Source organism: Falco punctatus (assembly GCF_963210335.1).
Source record: "Falco punctatus genome assembly, chromosome: 1".
Taxonomy (NCBI): Eukaryota; Metazoa; Chordata; class Aves; order Falconiformes; family Falconidae; genus Falco; species Falco punctatus.
Window position 1 is genome coordinate 75,398,092 of NC_137580.1, and position 19,213 is coordinate 75,417,304.

General features: G+C 46.7%; 1 protein-coding gene across 5 annotated transcripts in view; it reads left to right on the plus strand.

Annotated features, from left to right (window-relative positions):
- The window catches only part of GPRIN3 (GPRIN family member 3), a 58,813-nt gene extending 40,046 nt beyond the window's left edge, over positions 1-18,767 (plus strand). For all 5 annotated transcript variants that reach the window (XM_080397476.1, XM_080397477.1, XM_080397478.1 and 2 more), the window contains one exon: positions 7,821-18,767. In XM_080397476.1, the coding sequence (XP_080253602.1) occupies positions 7,930-10,320 (2,391 nt within the window). In that variant the 5' untranslated portion in view covers positions 7,821-7,929 and the 3' untranslated portion in view covers positions 10,321-18,767. The remainder of the gene's footprint in view (positions 1-7,820) is intronic.
- The last annotated feature ends 446 nt before the right edge of the window (positions 18,768-19,213 follow it).

Genomic DNA, 19,213 nt, shown 5'->3' on the forward strand with positions numbered 1-19,213 from the left:
TTAATAGACAATTCTGTTGCTTTCAACATCAAACGTGAAAGTGGTGTTTGAAAGGTCCGTATCACCCTCCTGTTCACAGCCCTCTAACACCACTTCTTGTTTTCACTCAATAATAAGTTGAAGTAATGTGGCTGTGAGCTGTATGAAATGGAGTCACCTGCCTGATGTGGACAGCAGGTTGCTGGTTTCCACTCCTGTGCACATCAAGAGTGTGTGTACAGATGTTCCTCCTGCAATTGGCTTACCCTTGAAGTCAGGCTGCATTTCCTTAAAAATGACTTCCGGTGTCAGATAATGAAATAAAAATTTGCACTGATAAAGAATAAGGCTAAACAGAGTAACATGCTTTTTTTTTTTTTAAAAAAAAAAAAAAAAAAAAAGGCAAAATATGTATCCCTGTGGGTTTTATCCATGTCACATCCCCTTTAGGGTAGCCCAGGATGTGAGGTAGGAATGTTGCTGTAGCTTGTGCAGCTGATACAGCTGGCTGCCGGTTGGTGTAGTTGGTTGATTTATCTGTTCATAAAGCCATTTATCCTTCCCTTTCACCTTGGAGGAGGAAGGCTGACAGGCTCTTGGCGGTGTTCTGCAGCAAGCCTGGTGTTCAGCAGGGACTTCCACGTACTTGGACACCTTGCTGAAGAAAGCCTTTTTACAGGGCATTGGAACCCTGGGAAGAAGTGTGCTAAGAGAGATTCTGTCTTTGCTGCCTGAGACCCCTCTCTGCTGGCAGGGAGGACACTCGGGAGCACAGCGGAGCATGAGCTGAGTGGGAAGGTAGAGGGGCAGGACGGGGGCGTGGGGCAGAGGAAGGGGACAGTGTCGGAGAAGGGTGTGGAGGTGGCACGTGTTCGAGCTGCCACCCACCCCTCCTGTGGTTCCTTCCCACATCACCCCCCTCTGACCATGCGCTGGGCTCCTTGGAGAGATTCTGGAGGCTGCGACTACGCAAGGATCTCTGCTTCCTCCAGAAAAGGCTTTTAATCTGTGGGAAGGAGGTGAACTCCAAAGGCTCAAAACTTCAGTGGCAACAGATGATACCACAGTTCTTAATTTAAATCAGGATTATCAGCCTCCTTTCCAAATGTTGATTTCTAGCTATCTTTTCAAAGACTGTATTTTCTACCATTCCTAAATATTGTTTTTCCTCACTTCAGAGTGTTGGAGTGCAAAGCAACCCTGTTTTCCTTCTGGAAACCTGACATAATGTTACAAAAACTGTGGTGCACCTGTAAATCTGTAACTGTTTGGTCCTTACGCCCTTGCAGCACTTCCACAGCACATGCCAGCGTGCTCCCTTTGGCCGTGGCCAGAGGACAGTGACCTGGTCAGCAGAGCCAGCCCAGCTTTGGTGCTGGGGAACCTCGGAATGAAAGTCACTGGTGACCGTGGTAGCTGTACGCATCAGGGCACAGAAAAGGGTAACGTGATCTCTTCTGATACAATGACTTGCTGGCAGAGATTAAAACCAAAATGCAACCAGGAGTGAAGTTTACGCCTACGCAGAAAATCGACATTGTGGTGCTGCTAACAGTGCCTGGGCTCCCATCAGGGCTCCGTGAACAGGCACCGGCGCTGGATGCGGTGGTCGCTGCTTGTCTCCTGGCTGGGGCAAAACGGGCGCTGCCCAAGGGAGCAGATGGAGCACAGGCTAGAACACACCTGCTCAGAGCAGGGCTGCAGCCGTACTTCCTTTTGGATGGACATCTTTCTGATTGAAGGGTAACGAATTATCCTACTGCCAGCAGGAGAGCTGAATCAGGCTTGGTCACTGCACAGTTTTTATGCATCCGTGGTTATGGGCCTGCCTGTTCAAAGCCAGCGGCAGATATTCCCACACGTCTGTTCCTGGGTGGCTGCTGAGGAGCGCATGTGTCTCTGGACCATTTTGAAGTCTTGGGGTGAGGTTCTGCGCAAGCTCCCAAGCCCAGGCTCTCAGATGAGCTTGTCAGCACCCTCCTGCACTCAGGCAGCCGTGGGACTTGGGCTGGTTCACACCCTTTGGCCTGAAGCCAGAGCAGAGGTGTACCCCAAATCTGATTCAGCCCTGCCTGCGTGGATTCTCTGTATACCAGTCTAAACTGCTCAGGCCAGTACTGATTTTTCTGACAATCCTGAGGTTATGCTAGGGATGGAGTAACATGCTTGCTTATAAACTGGGATTAGCACTGCAATACCAAAATTACAGATGGATGATCCCTTGTGCTCACTGCTAAGTACCTGAGAGCACTTCGGAGAGATCCCATTTCAGCAAGCCTTTTCTGCAGCCTGCTGGACGCTGCACTTTCTGGACTCCCAGGAATTCAGCAAAAAGTCTAGGGAGCACAGAGGGCATAGATACAAAGAGAACACATCTGAAAGCTCCCTGCAGAAACAAAACCTGGCAATGCTGTCTGCATGCTGCAGTGAGAAAATATTGCAAATACTAGATTTTAAAATTTATTTAATCAGAATTGCTTTTGCATCTAGTTGAGTAGACTGTTTCATTCACAGTGAGGTTACTTAAAATGTGTACTTAAACTTTGTCAAAAGCTCAGCGTAATGCGGGAAGGTGCAAAGCAGTTTGCTTTGCTCTGGATTAGGCCCAGAGGCTGCTCTGCCGTTCGGTGGGACTGGCTTAACCCATTTTCTCATTTGCAGGTTGTGGGCAGGAGGTTAAACTGAGCTTTGTCTTTCTAAAGTGGAGCTCCCGTGCTCTGCGCTTTGCAGTTAAAGCCTATACGATGCAAGATGAGAGAGTCAACAACCAGAAAAATACATTTCTTCAGCTCGTACAAAATATGGGTAGATAAATTTTCAGTAGCTGTTAGGCTGATCTGCAGTCACCTCTTCTTGGCAAAAAATGGCAGTGCATCTTGCCCTTGATTTTTCACCCAATTTTCGTTTGTGTATTACCATTACAAAGCAAGGACAAGGAGACCCTGATATTTTTCTTCAGTACTTACCCTCTGTTTTTCCTTTTGGACTCACTTCCCATTTTGCCCTTCATCTTTTCCACTTTTTCAGCAGTCTGTCTTGGTACCTGTGTGAGCAGAGCTGCTGGGCACTGCAGGCTCTGCCTCAGCATCCAGGAGGAAGAGGCTCAGGGTCCAGCGAAGAAGCCAGGCTGTATCCCAAGAACCCTGGCAGGAGCTGGGTTTTCCTCGGGTCTGTCCGTGCGTTCGGTTGGCAGTTTCAGCTGCTTTAATACCACAGCGTGCATCATGGATGGTTAACAAGTGCTTCTAGTGCAGGTGCTGGGAAGGGTTTTAGGAGGGGCTGTGGGGTTTTGTTTGGTGGTGTTGGCTTTAATACTAAAATGAGTCTGCTGGACTTCCAGTGAGCAGGCTTGTACAAATAAAGGTCCTTTTCTCCTGTCAGCATCCCAAGGCATGCTGAAAGATGGAAGCTGTGTATCTTGGATCTTACGTCTTCGGGCAGCCTCTTCTTGTATTTTAAGGAATATGTCCTTGGTTTGCTCTGTCCTTCCTTTGTAGTGCCGGTCTTCGATCCCCCAGATAATTAAGAGAAAATAACCCACTAAGCAGATTTTTTCACACACAGACAGAATAACAAACACCCTTCAACACTAACAAGGAAGTTACTGTATTTACAGAGAACAGCAACTTAATGAGATGGGAAAAGAACCACTGGATGCATAATTAGGAGGATTCAAGCGCATGTGTATGTTTAAAATTTAAAGAAACGTGCTTCATGTTCTGTATATTCAGTGGTCTAGTTAAAGCATGCTGTTGTCTTTTCCTTAGAGCAAGAGCAAGAAGGGAGGCTGAATTTCTGCTTCAGCAGATGTTTATCTGTGTTCTTAACCCATGCAGTTGTATGATGATTTTCACGATGATCTCAGAGAACATACGATGAGATTAGAACTGTTGAGAGCAGGTGTTCAGTTCTTACATTTGTAGAAAAACAGGTGAGGAGAGGGCTCCAAGAATGGGGGGCTCAAGTAGTGGAAAGCTGGTGAGATTCCAGAATTGGGGAGGGGATGCTTGCTTAGTTTGGGAGCTTCTTTTTAATTTTTTCATTATTTGTTTTTAAATTCTTTATAAAATTGAGGGTAGGTGGAGATGCCAGCAGTCTTATTTGTGCTTTTGTAGCTTTTCGGATTTTTCAAGAGGGAATGGGAGGCAGAATCTTATGCTGGAATTTCCTGGAATTTTTTTGTTTTGTTTTATCAAATGTGCAGACTTTCTGGTTTTGTTGACGTTCTCATAAGCAGCAAGAGGGAAATTTGAAGTGTTGTTTTACTGGGGAATAGCTGTTACTGAAATAAAGAGGAGTTTCTTTATATTGTCAGCACTGAGTTGCCTCAAAACTTCTTGAGGTTTAGTGGTTTGGGGGTTTTTGCTTTTTTGTTTTTAAAGCACATAAAGAAGACCTGGTCTGTGACAAGAGTCCATGAAGGTCTGCTGGCCATGCAGGGACACCCCCAGACCATATAAGCCAAACATAGGCTTTGTCAAAGTTAGAAACTTCTTGTTGAAAAAAGGTCCAGAAAAATTCTGCGTGAAGATTGACACAGTCACGCAGACTGATTTGGTCTGACAGATTAAGGTGAAGGAGAACTGTGTTGGGGTAGAAAATCTGTTCTTATTACTAAAAATTGATTTTGGCCTTTGTAGAGATACTAATTTCACCTCCTGATAAAAGAAAATTTTGGATGATTGCGCCAGGTCAGGCGTATAACACTTGAAAAATTCATCAGCAATCTTGATTTGTTTTGATACATGGGTTTTGGCCTGCTACTGAATTTTGTATTTCTGTTTCTTCTAGATATCTGCTTGTAATGTTGCTTGTTGGTTTGAATCCTCACTGTCTTGGCAGTTGAACAGTGTTGCCCGCAGGTTCCAGCATTGTTCTTCATTCCTATATAATAGGATTCCAATAATAAAAATGAGACAGTTATCATAAATAAGACTCCAATAATAAAAGTGCCTTTCCAGTTCTTAGTTAGTTGGGTTTGATTGGTTTTCTCTTGTGTAAGACATACCTTTCATTCTGATTTTTGTTCGTTCTTAAGAAAGAGCATTGTCAAAAATTACTGCATTTATGTAGACTACTGTGATGCCTTTGGCTCCCATCACTAGGATGGTTTAGTGAAGAGTGTAAGAAGAAAGTAGCTTATATGACTATGACAACAAAGTCTTTATAAAAACCTTATTCTCATAAACTAACATATTTTCAGAGTCATCCCAGGCAGTAGAATGACCCTGTCCCTTAAAGGGTCACATGAAATGTCTGGGTTATGCTCTGGGGTCCCACATCAGAGAAGAGACCTACGTGGGGTTTTGGGGGCAGAATTTCCTCTGTCGACATCGTGTGTCAACTGCTCGGTAATAGAATCACTTCTAATTATCACATGTGGCAGTCATTTAAATGTGTGTTCCTAGTGATGCTGGTGAAGAGCCACTTAAACAGATGGGGAGAATTCATGTGAGGGTTCAGATCAGAACTAATTCACTTAACTGAAAAATTAGGAATCATTCCCCCGTTGACTGGGTGTGAGTTAAAGACAGTGCTCTGGAATGCAGATCGCCTTTCCCAGGTTTTGTGTAGTGAAGAGCCAAACAGATTTGCTCTGCCATCTTTATTTCTCCTGAAACTGTTTGCTGAGTAGTACGACTCATCCTAAAAACAGGGGTTGGTTGTGTTCCATTATGTGTTTAGTTGTTCTTAAATAAACTCTGGATCTAAAAAAAAAAACAAACAAAAAAAAACCAACCCAACAACAACAAAAAAAAAACATGTGACCTGCCCAATTGTATATATTGGTTTGGTTTGCATCAATATTTGGAAAAGGAAAGAAGAGTAACAGAATTTAGACAAACAGATGCCCAAAGCCATCTGCTCCTTGCCTCACGGTCATTAGACGTTCATAGTACAACAGCGTGAACTTGGAACGGCTCTCCTGTCCTTCAGGGCTGTGTTGGCTGGCTTTAAAGCGAGCACAAAATGAAGCGAAGGCATCTTGTAGGTGGACACAAACTTCCACCGATTTGCAGTCTGGTTTACATAACCTCAGTACTTCTCAAAAAGCTTAGCGATCGTTAGCCTTGCTGGAAGGCCATTTGGGGTGATTGCAGATCCTTCAGCATCAGGATCACTGTTCCCCAGGACTGGCTTAACCCAGCCGACTGTGTATATCTGTGGTTGGACAGAGCCCAAAGAGACAGTGTAAAAATAATAAACTATCAGTATCGGGAAGACTTAAAGCTTAATGAATTAGTTGCAGTATTTTCCTTTTCTTAGAAAAATAGACTCGCTGTATTTGGTTTAGTTTTCCTTTCATTGAGCGTTTTTCTCCTCTCTTTCTAAGTAGCCTAATGTGCTGAAATTTAGGATTAATTTTAAAGAAGCTAAGGAAGTTTTACTGTTGCTATTCAGGCTGAGAGAAGGAGAGGAGGGGTGTTTCTGGAAAAGGCTTTTGCTGATTTTGCTACTGGGCGAGGGAGGGTCTGGAAGAGCTGAGTGATTGCATAGCTCTTCCCAGCAGTGTCTCCCAAGTACTGCTGCAAAGGAGACCCTACTGTGTGCCCGCAGGGACGTGGGCACACGGAGGTACGATGATTTTTCCAGTTTCATCCCTCTGGTTAACATAAAACTAAATGTTCAGGGTGTCTCCCAAATCTCATGCCTGTGCTTTGCTAGCAGCGTAAGCTGGGGAAAACCTTTTAAACAAGCATAGGTCGCCTGCAGTTTAAGAGAAGGCTGGGGTGGGATTTTGTCACTGACCACTACCACTGTGCTGACACTGACAGGGATCCAGCCCTTGACCTCCAGCAGGGTCCAAGTCGGGCAGTGCCAAGTCATTTTGAAAGCCCAGCCAAGGAGTGCATTTGGAGATTGCCTCCTGTTGGAAGTGATGTTTTCTCTGCAGTCCTGGCTGGGCTTCCACCTGGATAACTCTGCTCCACTGACTTAAAATCCCTCCCTAGTATTCCACTGGTTATGGCATGGGCCCCTACTGTTCTGTGGTGCTGCAGTGTTCCCCTTGCAGTTTCATATCACCTGCTTGTAAGTTGATTTCTATATCATCTGTGCCCCCATTTAGTAATCGAGCTGGCTTTCCTGTAATTATTTCAAAGGATTCAAATGTGAAAGCAGTAAGTATGTGCATAGCCCTGGTGCAGTACAGTGCAGTAGCTACTCTTGGTGTTTATCTGTACCACCCAACAGGTTGTCATCCCTCGGTGTTCCTTTTGCCAGTGGGGTTTGGGTTCATCCACATCAGTCTGAACCGACCTGTTGCCCGCTGTGAGCATGGCTTTGATGGTAGTGGAGTTAGAGAAGGGCTGCCCGTGAGGAGGAAGGGGAGCTGGTGCTCAGTGAAGGTGTGGGATTCATTCACGTCACAGGGGTGGGAATCAGACCTAATCTTCACATAGACACAACTGGTGAGGTAGCACCTTTCCTTCCAGAGGTGGCTTGCTAGAGGCTTTAATCACACTGAGCTTATTTTGTGGCCTCAAACTGCCACACAAAGTCTGCACCCCTTCCCCTTCATCCCTGCTTGCATGTCTTTTTTTTTTTTTTTTTTTTTTTTTTTTTCCCCCTCTCTTGGCATGTCATTATGTTTTCATTAATATATCAACAACAGGGCAGCTGTTGTGGCTTTGTCCCTAGTATTGTCTTCTCAATCCAGACCTTAGACTTGGGAGATCCTTGAAATCCCTGTCTTCTATGTGACTTATAGGCAAATGAGGTGCTTCACTTTCCCCCTTACCTGCAAGTATTTCTCTCCAAGCCGCAAAATCTATCTGTTCTGGGTACTTTTTCTTCTTAAATCTGACTGCTGCTAACTCTGTTGTTTCTTTCATTAACAGATTAGCTTTACAGGAAACCCGTCACCAACAGCCTGCCCTGTTGTACCCACCACCCAGTAAGAAAACTCCAAGGAGAAGCTGAGGACAAACCACATCTCACAGGCAGTTCATGGGGACTGTACCAGATCCTCTGAGATCTGCCAAGCTTTCCCTGGTCACAGCTTCTGCAGAGGAGGACCACCTGGGAGACCTGCAGTCTGCTAAGCACCAGCCCCAACTACCCAGCGGAGGAGAGAGGGCCAGCAATGGCTTTCCGTGCACGCCGACCGGCTCTGCTGGAGCCTGCTTGTTCGACCTGAAATGCACAGCGGCTGCCAGCGCACAGAGGTGCGAGCAATGCCACGAGGACGATGCTAGTCAGCAGGAAACCCTTCCTTCCAGGCTCGCCAGCAAAGCTGTGGAGGGGCGTCCTGCAGCCGTAGAGCCAGCCGGTTGTTCCCGGGCAGCAGGCAGCCAGGGACCAGCAGCACCAGCCCCCGCTGTGGTAGGAGCCCCCTTGGTGGGGCAGGGGCCAGAGATGATGCCAGCCCCCCAGAGCTCCCGGCAGTTTGTGCAAGGCAGCCAGGCAAAACCAAGCTCCCTGACACAAATAGATGACTCTGCCTTGAAACCTCAGGGGACTGACAATCAGCCAGCACTTGAGGTGTTAAATTATTCTTCCCCGGGCGACCCTGTCAGGGGTAATGAGTCCTGTCATACTTCTCAGGCAAACCTTCTGCAAAGAGGGGAAAAAGACAAGGGAGCAGAAAAAACTGGTTCTGCTGCATGTCAGCCAGCCTCGCCAGCAAGGCACACTGAAGCTGACCTGGGGAGAGACCTGCAGGCTAGCTGGGAAGCAAAACGCAGGGCTGCAGACACCACGCAGTTGCATCCCACAGATAAGACTGAAGTGGTGCAGAGCAGTGAGGCACCAGCCCCGTCGAGCTACCGGAGTCCGCATCCAGTACACAACACGGACCCCGAGCCGGGGAGCCCAGGCCCCCCCCAGCTCTCCAAATTCAGAGAAACAGGTACAATGACAGTTCAGCCAGAGAGCAGGTCTTTAACTCAGGAAGCAGCAAGCAGGACGTGGCGAGATGCTGAGGTTCAGGCTGTGGCTGCTGTGGAAAGCAAGTCGGCCTCCACCAGCCCCAGCATCCTTGTTGCCTTCTTAAAAGGGAATGCTCCTCCAGAGGAGGAGGAAGAACTACACGTAATTTACCGAGGAGGTATGGGGCTGAGCCAGTCTGCACCTACTGACAGTTTATCCTTACAACAGAAGTCCCTGTGTTCTCCTGGTATCACGTCAAAATCAACTGTTGTTACGGCTGTGACTGCTTCGGCCCAAACGCAGCCCATCAAACTGCCTGGGCTCCAGTCTGACGTGGTGTCCCCAGTGTCAGCAGATAATGCAAAACCTGTTCTTCCCTCCTCCCCTTCAGCAGTTTCCTCCCAAGGGACATCTGTGGGTAACACTACAGTGATCAGTGCAGCCCGCGACAGCAAGGATGCTGCTGGCCTGCCAGTGGAGGCTCAAGTCCCACCAAAGCCCATCCCTGTGGAGCAGCTTGCAGTTGACTCCAGTAATCAAACTCCAGCACAGTCTGGGTCTGACGCTGGTGAACCAAGCACCACTTCTGCTGCTGCTCTCCCAGGATCCAGGAACAACGTGCAAGACCCTGTCCACGATGTGGCAAGCAACCGGTTACCTTTACTCTGTAGCACAGGCAGTGAAGTCAAGCAGAAGGAGGTCCTGGGCGGCTCTGAGCAAAAGCCTGTGCAAAGTAAGGGTGCGAGTCAAGAGGAGGCCGTTGCTAATCAATCTGTGGTAAAACCAAAGGAAGAAAGCTCGGTGGTGCTTGATCCTAAAGGAGGGATGGATGTCAGCAGCCAACCTGCTGCTGTCCGCGTAAAGGCATGCTCGGAGGATGCAGGTGGAAAGGAGGAGAGCAGAGGCCAGGGGGACGCTGGCCGGGCTCAGACGGCTGGCAGCCGGAGCCTGCAGGCAGGGCTGGTGCCCGAGCTGAGCGTGAGCTCCACACATGCCACCCCTCCCGTGGAGACATCGGCAGCTCCCCAGCAGCAAGGCTTCCAGGCCAAGGAGCCCGGGCGCAAGCTTCACACAGCGACTCCTTCTGCTTCAGCTCAGGCCCTGCCGAACCTGGGGGAAAACAAAAAGCAGCCCACCCCGGCCATGGAGGCGAAAGTGCAGGTGAAGCAGTCCAAACACGTCAGGGATGTTGTTTGGGATGAGCAGGGCATGACGTGGGAGGTTTACGGTGCTTCTCTTGATCCGGAATCCCTGGGAATTGCCATCCAGAACCACTTACAGAGACAAATACGGGAACACGAGAAACTGATCCGGGCTCAGAACAGTCAGACCCGGAAATCCATTTCCTCGGATACATCCTCAAATAAAAAACTGAAAGGGAGGCAGCACAACGTGTTCCAGTCCATGCTGCAGAATTTTAGGCGTCCTAATTGCTGCGTCCGACCTGCTCCCTCGTCTGTGTTAGACTGATGTGGCTTGCGGGGGTGCGTAGATGTCTGTGGTGGTAGCGAGAATCCCTCCCCTCAAGTCTCAAGTCCTGCTGTCCAGTTGTGTTATTGGGGTTATGATGCAGCAACAGTGGAAAATTATTCCCCTTTGTTTTCTGAGTAGCCACATGCTCCGTCATGCCATTATTATTGCCACAGCTGGTGTATTGCCACATTGTGCCCCATCCCGACTACTGTCAGATGAAAAGCTAGGTACTTAGTAAAAGCACAAATTTAAATTGCCACCTTGCTGCAGGGAGAGCAGCACCTTCTGAAAAAGCAAGAAGCAGAGGGATTGTCAGAATTATTACGGGAAATTACTTGTGTGCATCACGAGGTCTTACACAAAGGGTTGGGCTGGGGGAAGCTGGGTGAGGTGACACTGAGGTTCAGCAGCTGTAAAGACCTAACGCAAAACAACCTTCCTGGTGTGTGAGACGCCCATGCTGGGGCAAGTCCACGAAAAGGCGATGGACTTTGTGCCACTCCTGTTGATGCCATGGGGCACTGTTCTCATGTGAGCCCCAGAGAGCCAGGTCTTCCCCTCCCATGGACACGGAGGACCAGGCAAAGAGGGAGGATCAAGGCTGAAGGATTATCTCTTTGGGAGAAGTTAAGTCAATGGGATTTTGCTGCCTAGAAGGGGAGGTGAGAGGGATCTGTTCTGCGGGCTTTTTCTGTCCTGCGTCAGCCACGCAGAGCATAAGCAGGTGACGCACCCAGGGCAGGCGAGGCACGAGGGAGCATGTCGGTAGATGTACCCGCGTCCAGGGGGACGCTGCCCTTAGTCGCAGCGGGGTGCTCCAGCCAAGTCTTTCCAAAGCAGCAGGCCGTTCTGGCTCCTCGGCTGGGGTGGGCAGCCCCTGCTTCCAGCCTCCCGTGGTGCTGAGCACCTCTGCTCTCAATCACTCTTTAAAGTGGTATGGATCTTTATTTCTCTCTCCAGAGATGCACAGCAACGTTTTCCTGTAGGAGCCGGCTATCCCGTGCATCTGGGTTCATGAGCCCACGTCTAGTGTGTTACACCGATTTTTTTTCTTTTTAAGTCCTTAGCCAACTCCACTTTTTTTTTTGCAGTATTTTGGTGCTTTTCTTGCTGCCTTTCATAAACCAAATACCGTTTATTTAGCCTGTACGTATTTTGTTTTACCTAATGCTCTCTATATTATAAACCATTATATTGTTAACTTGAAACATTTACTTTACAGAAGTACTGATGTCTTGAGACAATCTTTGCTGTATTTCTAATGTTAGAAAAGGTGTAGAAACTGCTAATAAAAGGTAGCTTAGTCACTGTTTCTCCAGAATTGTGCTATACAATAACGCCTCAAATGTATGTTGGTCACATTTCTCACCTTAATAATGTTTTTCAACCTGGGAAATGTGTTTCCCACTAGCTTTTTATTCTGTCCACTAGAGCTCATGATGGGAGGCTGGGGAACTCCTGCAGTTTGTAGAAAATTTAGTTTTCAATCCTGCAAAGCAGTGAGGATTCGGATATTGTAATCCTGCAGAGTACTAGAGTTAAAAATAGGGGTTATTTTTATTCCATTAAAGATTTTTCATGAATCATGACGATAATTTATTTCTGTCTCTAGTACCACGCATCTGACTTACTCTGTAGATCTTACTCTTGCAACTTACTCTGTAAATCTTACAGGTTTACACAGTGTAAATGAGTATTGAAATATTTTTTTTTTGTCTGAAGCAGACCTGAGGTAGTCCCCTTTTATTTAGGAATTTTTTTAGTATATCAACTGCCAGGCCTTCAAAGCAGCTGTTATGGGGAATTTTTCCCCCCGCAGAGAGGTAAAATACTGTAAGATACAATAATTTGATCAGTGAAAGGTGTTGCCCCTAAGTATAGTACTGAATTTACTCCTGGTTTTCCTCTGGAAAAACTGCTTAGGGAGTTCATGGCACGTCCTTGCTCCATTTCTGTATGTTGTGTCAAGTCCTGTCCCACTTGATGCTGAATTGCTAATTCTGAAGTGCCACATTAGAGTGTGTCTTCCCACCTCTGCCTACCGGGAGGAAAGTCTCCTACCTTTTTTCTGTTAATACTGTTTTTTCCATCCCATTCCTAGCAGTGGCAGAGATGTGAGTTTCATGTGAAATTTTGTGTGGGATCAATATTGGCAGTATCATTAGGTGAGGTTAGTTGACAAGTTCGGTGTCTCTTCCCACGTTGTGTCCATGTCAGCCCTGAAGAGGTTCCCTGAGTTGTCTGCAGTGTTTGCTGTGTCCTGTCCAGGTCCAAAGCTTTGCATTGCTCCTTTTGCCTCCCTTCTGCCCTCTCCCTCGCCAGCTGCTGCCCAGCCTGTCTTCCCGTGAAACAGTGGCTCTTGGCTCAGCTCGCGTCCTCCTCTCCCGTGTCCCCCTCACCGTAGCGTTGTGAGCCAGCTTACTCTGAACTGTCCCCTTACAAATATGCTCAGTCTGAATATATAAATGCATTGTTATATTTTTTGCCAGAGGAGAATAAATGGCTATTGCACATTCACCACTTTCCATGAACTTTATCCTTTAGCTTAAGCTCTCCAAAATATTTCTGGCTTATGGGTATGAGTTGCTTTATTGAGATCAAGCTGGGCTGGCACTGAGTGAGCAGGGGGCTGGGCCAGCACGGGAATTAACTCTTCTTCGTGAGGGATGGGAGATCTCTTCTGGTTCCCTGCAGCTGCTTCCAGCTGTGAGTCTTCACCAGCCAGTCCACCCGTACCTCCCGCCCCACCCCGAACAATTACCTTTCTTCCAGGAAGATTTCATCAATACATACATACCACAAAACACCGATGGGCAAGTTACGAAGTGGATGCATCTGAACAACAGCATGAGCATACTTGGGAAAACTGTACTGGTCAGCAGAGCACTGTGCTTCTGTATTCCAGGAAAACAGGAGTGCAAAGACAAACCACAAAACGTCGGTGATGCTGCCTGGTGGGCCCAGAAGGCCTGCAGGCATGTGTTTGAAGCCAAGCAATAACGTGCCAAAAACCAACACACAAAAATGAGTCAATAATCACCAGCGCATCTCATGGAAAATATTTTAGATTTTCACTTTGTCTTGCTAGGGCAGACTGTAGGCAACCTGCTGGTTTAATACTGATAATTTATGCTTTCTCCTGTGTGCAATGTCTAGATGACAATGTGTATCCTTATAGGGATGATGCATCTTTCACCAGCAGCAAAACAGAACAATGTTTTGGGTAGCAATTAGCAAATATTATGCATGTGAGCGGTCTTGTAGCAGCCAAGAAGGACTGTTCTTGGTGTCACATCAGTATTGAAAATGAAAGTGTGCTTGGAGTAACGGTATAGCAGAGGGTAGGGAGAGGTGATGTGTGTGCCACCACCCTGCTCTTTTTCTCTCGGTGACTCAGAATCACATTGCATTTGTTGGATGGTTAGCAACCAAAGGAAATCAATTTGGGCTAGTAAAAAGAAGGTTGAAAACAGAAAGTATTTTTCATTCCCAAGAGTAAAATCTGTATGAAAAAAAGACCTGTGTTGCAGCCCAGCCAGTTGAAATAACTCTTCAGTTTGGTTTTTTGCAAGATCAGAAATGTTGGGAAACAAGCTAATTGTCAGGAAACTCTTCTCTGTTGGCTGCATCTTCTGGGAATGTTAACATGGACAGAACCATTAATAAAAGCAGTGAATGAGAATGAAAGAGTTACTTCTGGTTTCACTTCAGGAGTTTTCCACTAGGCAAGAGGAGAATAAGCACGTTTCAATGTTGCCAATACAAAACCTGTGTTGAAGCAGAATCTCATTGCAGGCAATTTGCGATGTAGTCCTGGATTCATGTGAGGTTGTGATCTCCACTACTGTCTCTGTGCACTCGGTTAGTACCTGCCAGCTTTGCGTTGCCTTGGGCACAAGTGCTGAAAGTCCTGTCTCATTTCTGCTGACTTAGTTTGGAAAAAAAAGAATGGGGAAAGAGCTGGAGTGACAAGGAGGACAATATCTCCCTTTTCCGTTTCAGAGGAAGAAAACCTTCTTTTGAGTATGCAAGAAGAAACTGCTGAGAAACATGGGGAGAGAGGGACTGAAATGAAGTAAAATGAAGTTGATGTAGGTACTTCACAAGGAATTCCTGTTCCTATGTCTATAAAGCCAATGTTTTTCTTAAGTTTCACCCATTTGTTCATTCCGAGCTCACAGATGTTTTCATATTGTTGGCGTCCCATGACTTTTAGGAAAATGAACATTTCCAAAAGCTTTCTATTTTGCTAGTATGTATAGATATATCTAAATGCATTTCCACAAAACCACTAGGCAAACAACCTCAGTTTATTACCGCTACTACCATGTAAAAGCTTGTAAAATGGACCCTTTGGAGAAGCATCTTCAAGGGGTTCAGAAAAGGTGAATAAACGCTCTAAAGATAGCACTACCTTTTATCTTTAATTTCATGACCATATTGAAGTGTTACATTTAGAAGTAGAAATCCAAATGAAAACTGGTGTTGAAGTTGATGGAATATTCAAGTTGGCTGCGACTGGTTTTCAGGTTGGAAACGAGATGGAATCTACCATACCAGTGTTTCACTACTGAGCTCAGTATATGCAAGGTTTGTATGAAAGCACAAATTTTATTAGATTATTAGCTCTATTGTCTTGTTCCATGTCTATCATTATACACCGTTTAAAAATGAATGCAAAGGTTACCAGGACAGAGCAAGTCTTTCATACCCAGCTTTATGGAAATGGCTGAGAGACAACTGATCATCAGACTGTGGTTTTGGGAAGTTAAAGGCTGTAGTTGGAAGGAAACTCTCCCCTCTGTTTTTTGGGGTTTTGGTTTTGTTTTTTTTCTCCCCTGTTTTTGTAACGTCTCAACCTCTGCTGGTTTATTTTTTGGTGACTCTGTGATGCCTGTATGAGTGGTCGGTATTTTCAGCAATCCCAAAGATATGCACATAGATTCTTAGCCAAATGCTGTGCACTACCAAATATCTCTGGGCTCACTGGATGCTGCAGTGGTCCACGGGCCTGAAGGTCAGGTACTGTATGTTGAAATGGCTGCAATTTTCTCTTAGGGGCCTAAATTATCCCACTTGAGACAGCGTAGATGTTGAAAAGAACACATGAAGTATTACAGCTGAATTGTGCCAAACTGAAATTGATATAATCTTTCTTTTAAAAAAAAAAAAAAAAAACAACTCTGAGATTTATTGGGTTTTGTGCTTTTCTGAGCAGCTCTTCCTTCCTAGAGTTTATAATGTGGATTTTGCGTCAAATCCTGGAAAGGAAGGTTTTGCAGTGTGCAACACATCTTTCATCATTCAGGCTTCCTTAAAGAAGAAAATGATGTTATTACTAAGCCAAATCACACAAAGAAGAAGTATTTTTTCCTCTAGGAAAGCATTTGCTGTAGGTAAGCTTCTGGTGTGTGTGCAGTAAGGTGTGTGTGGTAAGGTGGGTGTACGTGTGTGCAGGTGTCATGCATTACTCATACAGAAACAAGGATTTTCTCCTTATCTGGTCTCTAAAACAATTCCCACATCCATATCAAAAACCCCAGCAGTCGGCCAACCTCCGTGTCTAGACTGTCAACAGAAAGTGCAGTGGCAGGGGTGTACAGAGATGCATGCTGGCTCCTGAGCTGTGTGGAAATCCACACTTGTATGCACAAACTGGTTTCTGCACAAAAACTATGGGTGACAGCAAGCACCTGAGCTCATCACGGATAGGATCGCATCAGCTGAGCCCCATTTGAAATACTAGACCTAAGGTTTTGTTAGCTTTCTGCTTAGACTGACACTCTCTGGAGTAGAAATAAATGACAGTTCTGCCAGCAAAGTCTCCAGCAGTTGTCTGCTGCAGAATACGAGTCTCTCAGATGCTTCTCAGCAGCTCTGCTACAACAAATGATCCTTCTGCTGGAGGGTCCTCCTGACAACGCTTCCCTTAGCCCTTTTCATAATCAATAGTTTCAAGTACATCAAACGCAAGTTTAGACGCTGCCCTAGGAATTTCAGTAAAATGGAAGAAAAAGATCCATGTGTTCGTGGTACATAAAATCACATCCGAAGTTAAGGTCTCAGTTGCACACTGGAAAGCGTCCGGAGTTAAAGGAAGAAAGGGTCGGTGAACTTTGAATTCCTGGCTGCTGCAAGCACCACAGAAGTGGTGGCCACAGATCAGTCAGCAGCAGAAGAAAAACAGCTTGTGGGCTTCTAACAACTGGTATCATTGTGGCTTTATTATTTTTATAATTACAATGACTGAACGTGATGTACTGTACAAAGTAAAGCTAGTATTAGGCATCCAGGTGTACGTGGCATTCATTCGAGACATACCAACAGAAGTTTGCATGTGAAGAAGTCTTACAGTGATACTAAAGCGATGTTACCCGCCCGATCGAGTCCCTTAGGAATTTAATGTTTTGCTGTTTTACATCTCCTGGTTTCCATGCCGAGTACAATAAAATGAACACTGTCTTAATTATTCTGGGTCTCTGTTTGTAGGCTGACATGGGAAAAGAAAGGACTTTGAAGTGTGGCCCTTTGGCTAAATCTGTGAATGTCTGTACGACAGAGCAGCTACAAAGGGCTTTCTGAATTCAGACCTGGCGGCTTGCAAAGCTCGGTGCGGTGGAAGCCACCACGCGCCGTCCCTGCCAGAGCAGAGACCTGTCTGCTTCCTTCCATGTCTTTTCACGGGTGCCGTTGCCTTTTCACGGTGGTTCATGAGCACCAGCTTCCCTGCAGCAGCTGCTGCTCTACCCTTTCGCATGAATTCACTGAGCCTTGCAGCAGCCCCTTGCCCCACAGCACTGGCCCAGCTCAGCGGGCCAGGAGCCAAGGTGGAAAGGGCAGCGGCTTAACCCTGCGGCGTCACTGCTGGAGCAAATGGTCACCACTGTCCACCAGCACGCCTGCACACCATGCACAGAGCTGAGAGCATCAGCAGCAGAGTAACCTGAGCCATTTTCCTCCGCAAAAAAATGAAGTTTTATCTCGTAATACAAAAGAGCATAAGATAACAGGCGATGGCTGTGAAGTATTTTGATCTGGCAGTATGGTGTCTGATCTTACAAGTACGGTATTTCCATGTGCCTGTCTACTGCTGAAGGGCATGAGCCCCCGCCTCAGCATGCTCTTTCCTATGGTGAGGGAGGAGGAGCGGAACAGGCCCCGAGATAATGTGGTTGCACAGTGCCTCTGCTACTGGGGGTCTCCTGGCTGCCCACCCCACACTGGAGCCCTCTTCCCCAAAATCATCGTTTCTTGTGCTGTATTTCTGTGGCTGGTGGTTGGCCAGTAGGGTTCAGGTTGCTTCAGCTATCTACCTAGTGCTTTGGGCAACTGGGCAGGGTATTTTATTAATTAGCTTTGCTGGATTCCACGGCGTATGGCTCAGGTTCCTGCATGCTAGTGGCTGCCGAAGATTAATCTTGAACCCAAACTGCCAGGAGAGGGGTGTTTCCCTACGGTAGCTGGGCTCATTCAGCTGTGTGCTGCAATTGGCAAGCTCTCTTTGGGGGCAGGAAAACAGGTCTCCCTTTCTTACTTCATCCCTGTAGTCTTGCTGCAGTAGGAAAAAAGCCCAGAGATGCCCCACTCCCAGGGGACTGACCCAGCAGAAAAAAGACCAGTGCAGAAAACAAGCTAGCATCCTATCAAACCAATACTCATCACTGCATGTTTTCCATCTGAGGCAGATTTTAGATCATATAACATCACAGTTTCAGGGGAATAGTGCCTTCATATATAAAGAATAAGTCTGGCTTCTTGCTCATGCACCAGCTGATTTACAGAGGATATGAGGTTCCACCAGCAGCACTACATCCTGGGATATCTGCTTCGCTTCTTCAACCAGCTACAGAAACTGCCGTGCCATTAGGGATTCAAATGCCATCAAAACCACTCTGTGGTAGCTGGCAGTATTGTGAGTGGAAAACTGAAAGATTTCCTCATCAAATTTCAAATTACTCCTTTGAGAACCATAAACGGCTAGTTTTGCTGGCCAACGTTTTAAAAAGCAGGCACTGAAGACTGCGACTCGGTGTTCAGATAACTACAGCCTCATTTGTGGGAAGCGTAGGGCCTCGTATCTCCTGTTGAGGTCAGGTTGTAGAGCCCTGTGGATGCTTGGTATCTCTACAAAGAAAGCCATCGTTGATGAGACACCTATAACCCCATGTGACAGTAGGTAACTCATCGTAGGCAGCTCTGTAATGACAGCCTGCATGTTTGGACCAACAGAAAGCTGTCAGCGCACATAAGGAAATGGTAAATGTACGGGATTTCCCATTGCCACTCGTATTCCAGCAGCGCCGGTAGGAGTGAGGGTACTGCTGCATTGCTCTTTGCACTTACAAAAGTCAAATTAAGCGGGATCAGCGTGGGAGAACGGGTGCCAGCCTGCAAAGGAATTTGCCTTTGCTGTGCCATCTTTGTGATGAGTTAACTATTTTTTTTTTAAAAGTGTTTTCTAATAGCCTGCTGTGGACTGCGGCACAAGGAAGGGATTTGGGTCATTCATGCTGAGGTTCTGCCTTAATTCCATAATTCTATTTATTTCTTTTCCTAATTAGAAGCCTGCCTATGGCAGTGCTTCTTCTCTAGATGCACTTACATAACATCAGAAAGACCGAAGCGAGCCGAGCAGTCGAGGATGTGTTTCTCACGAGCTGGTGGAAAATACACCTGCAGCTAAAGCACCGCCGCTCGGCGCCCGCCTCTTCCTCGGCACCCGCTGGGAAATGGCTGGTGTATCAGAATGGGTGCCGGGTTCTGCGAAGCCCCCACGCCGGTGCTGAGCTGGAGACTGCTGGGCTGCCCTCACCCTGGGCTCAGGAAGGAGAGACGCCCGGGAGATGGCAGAGGTGAGGCCATCCACGAAGCTGCTCCTCCTGTGATTTGG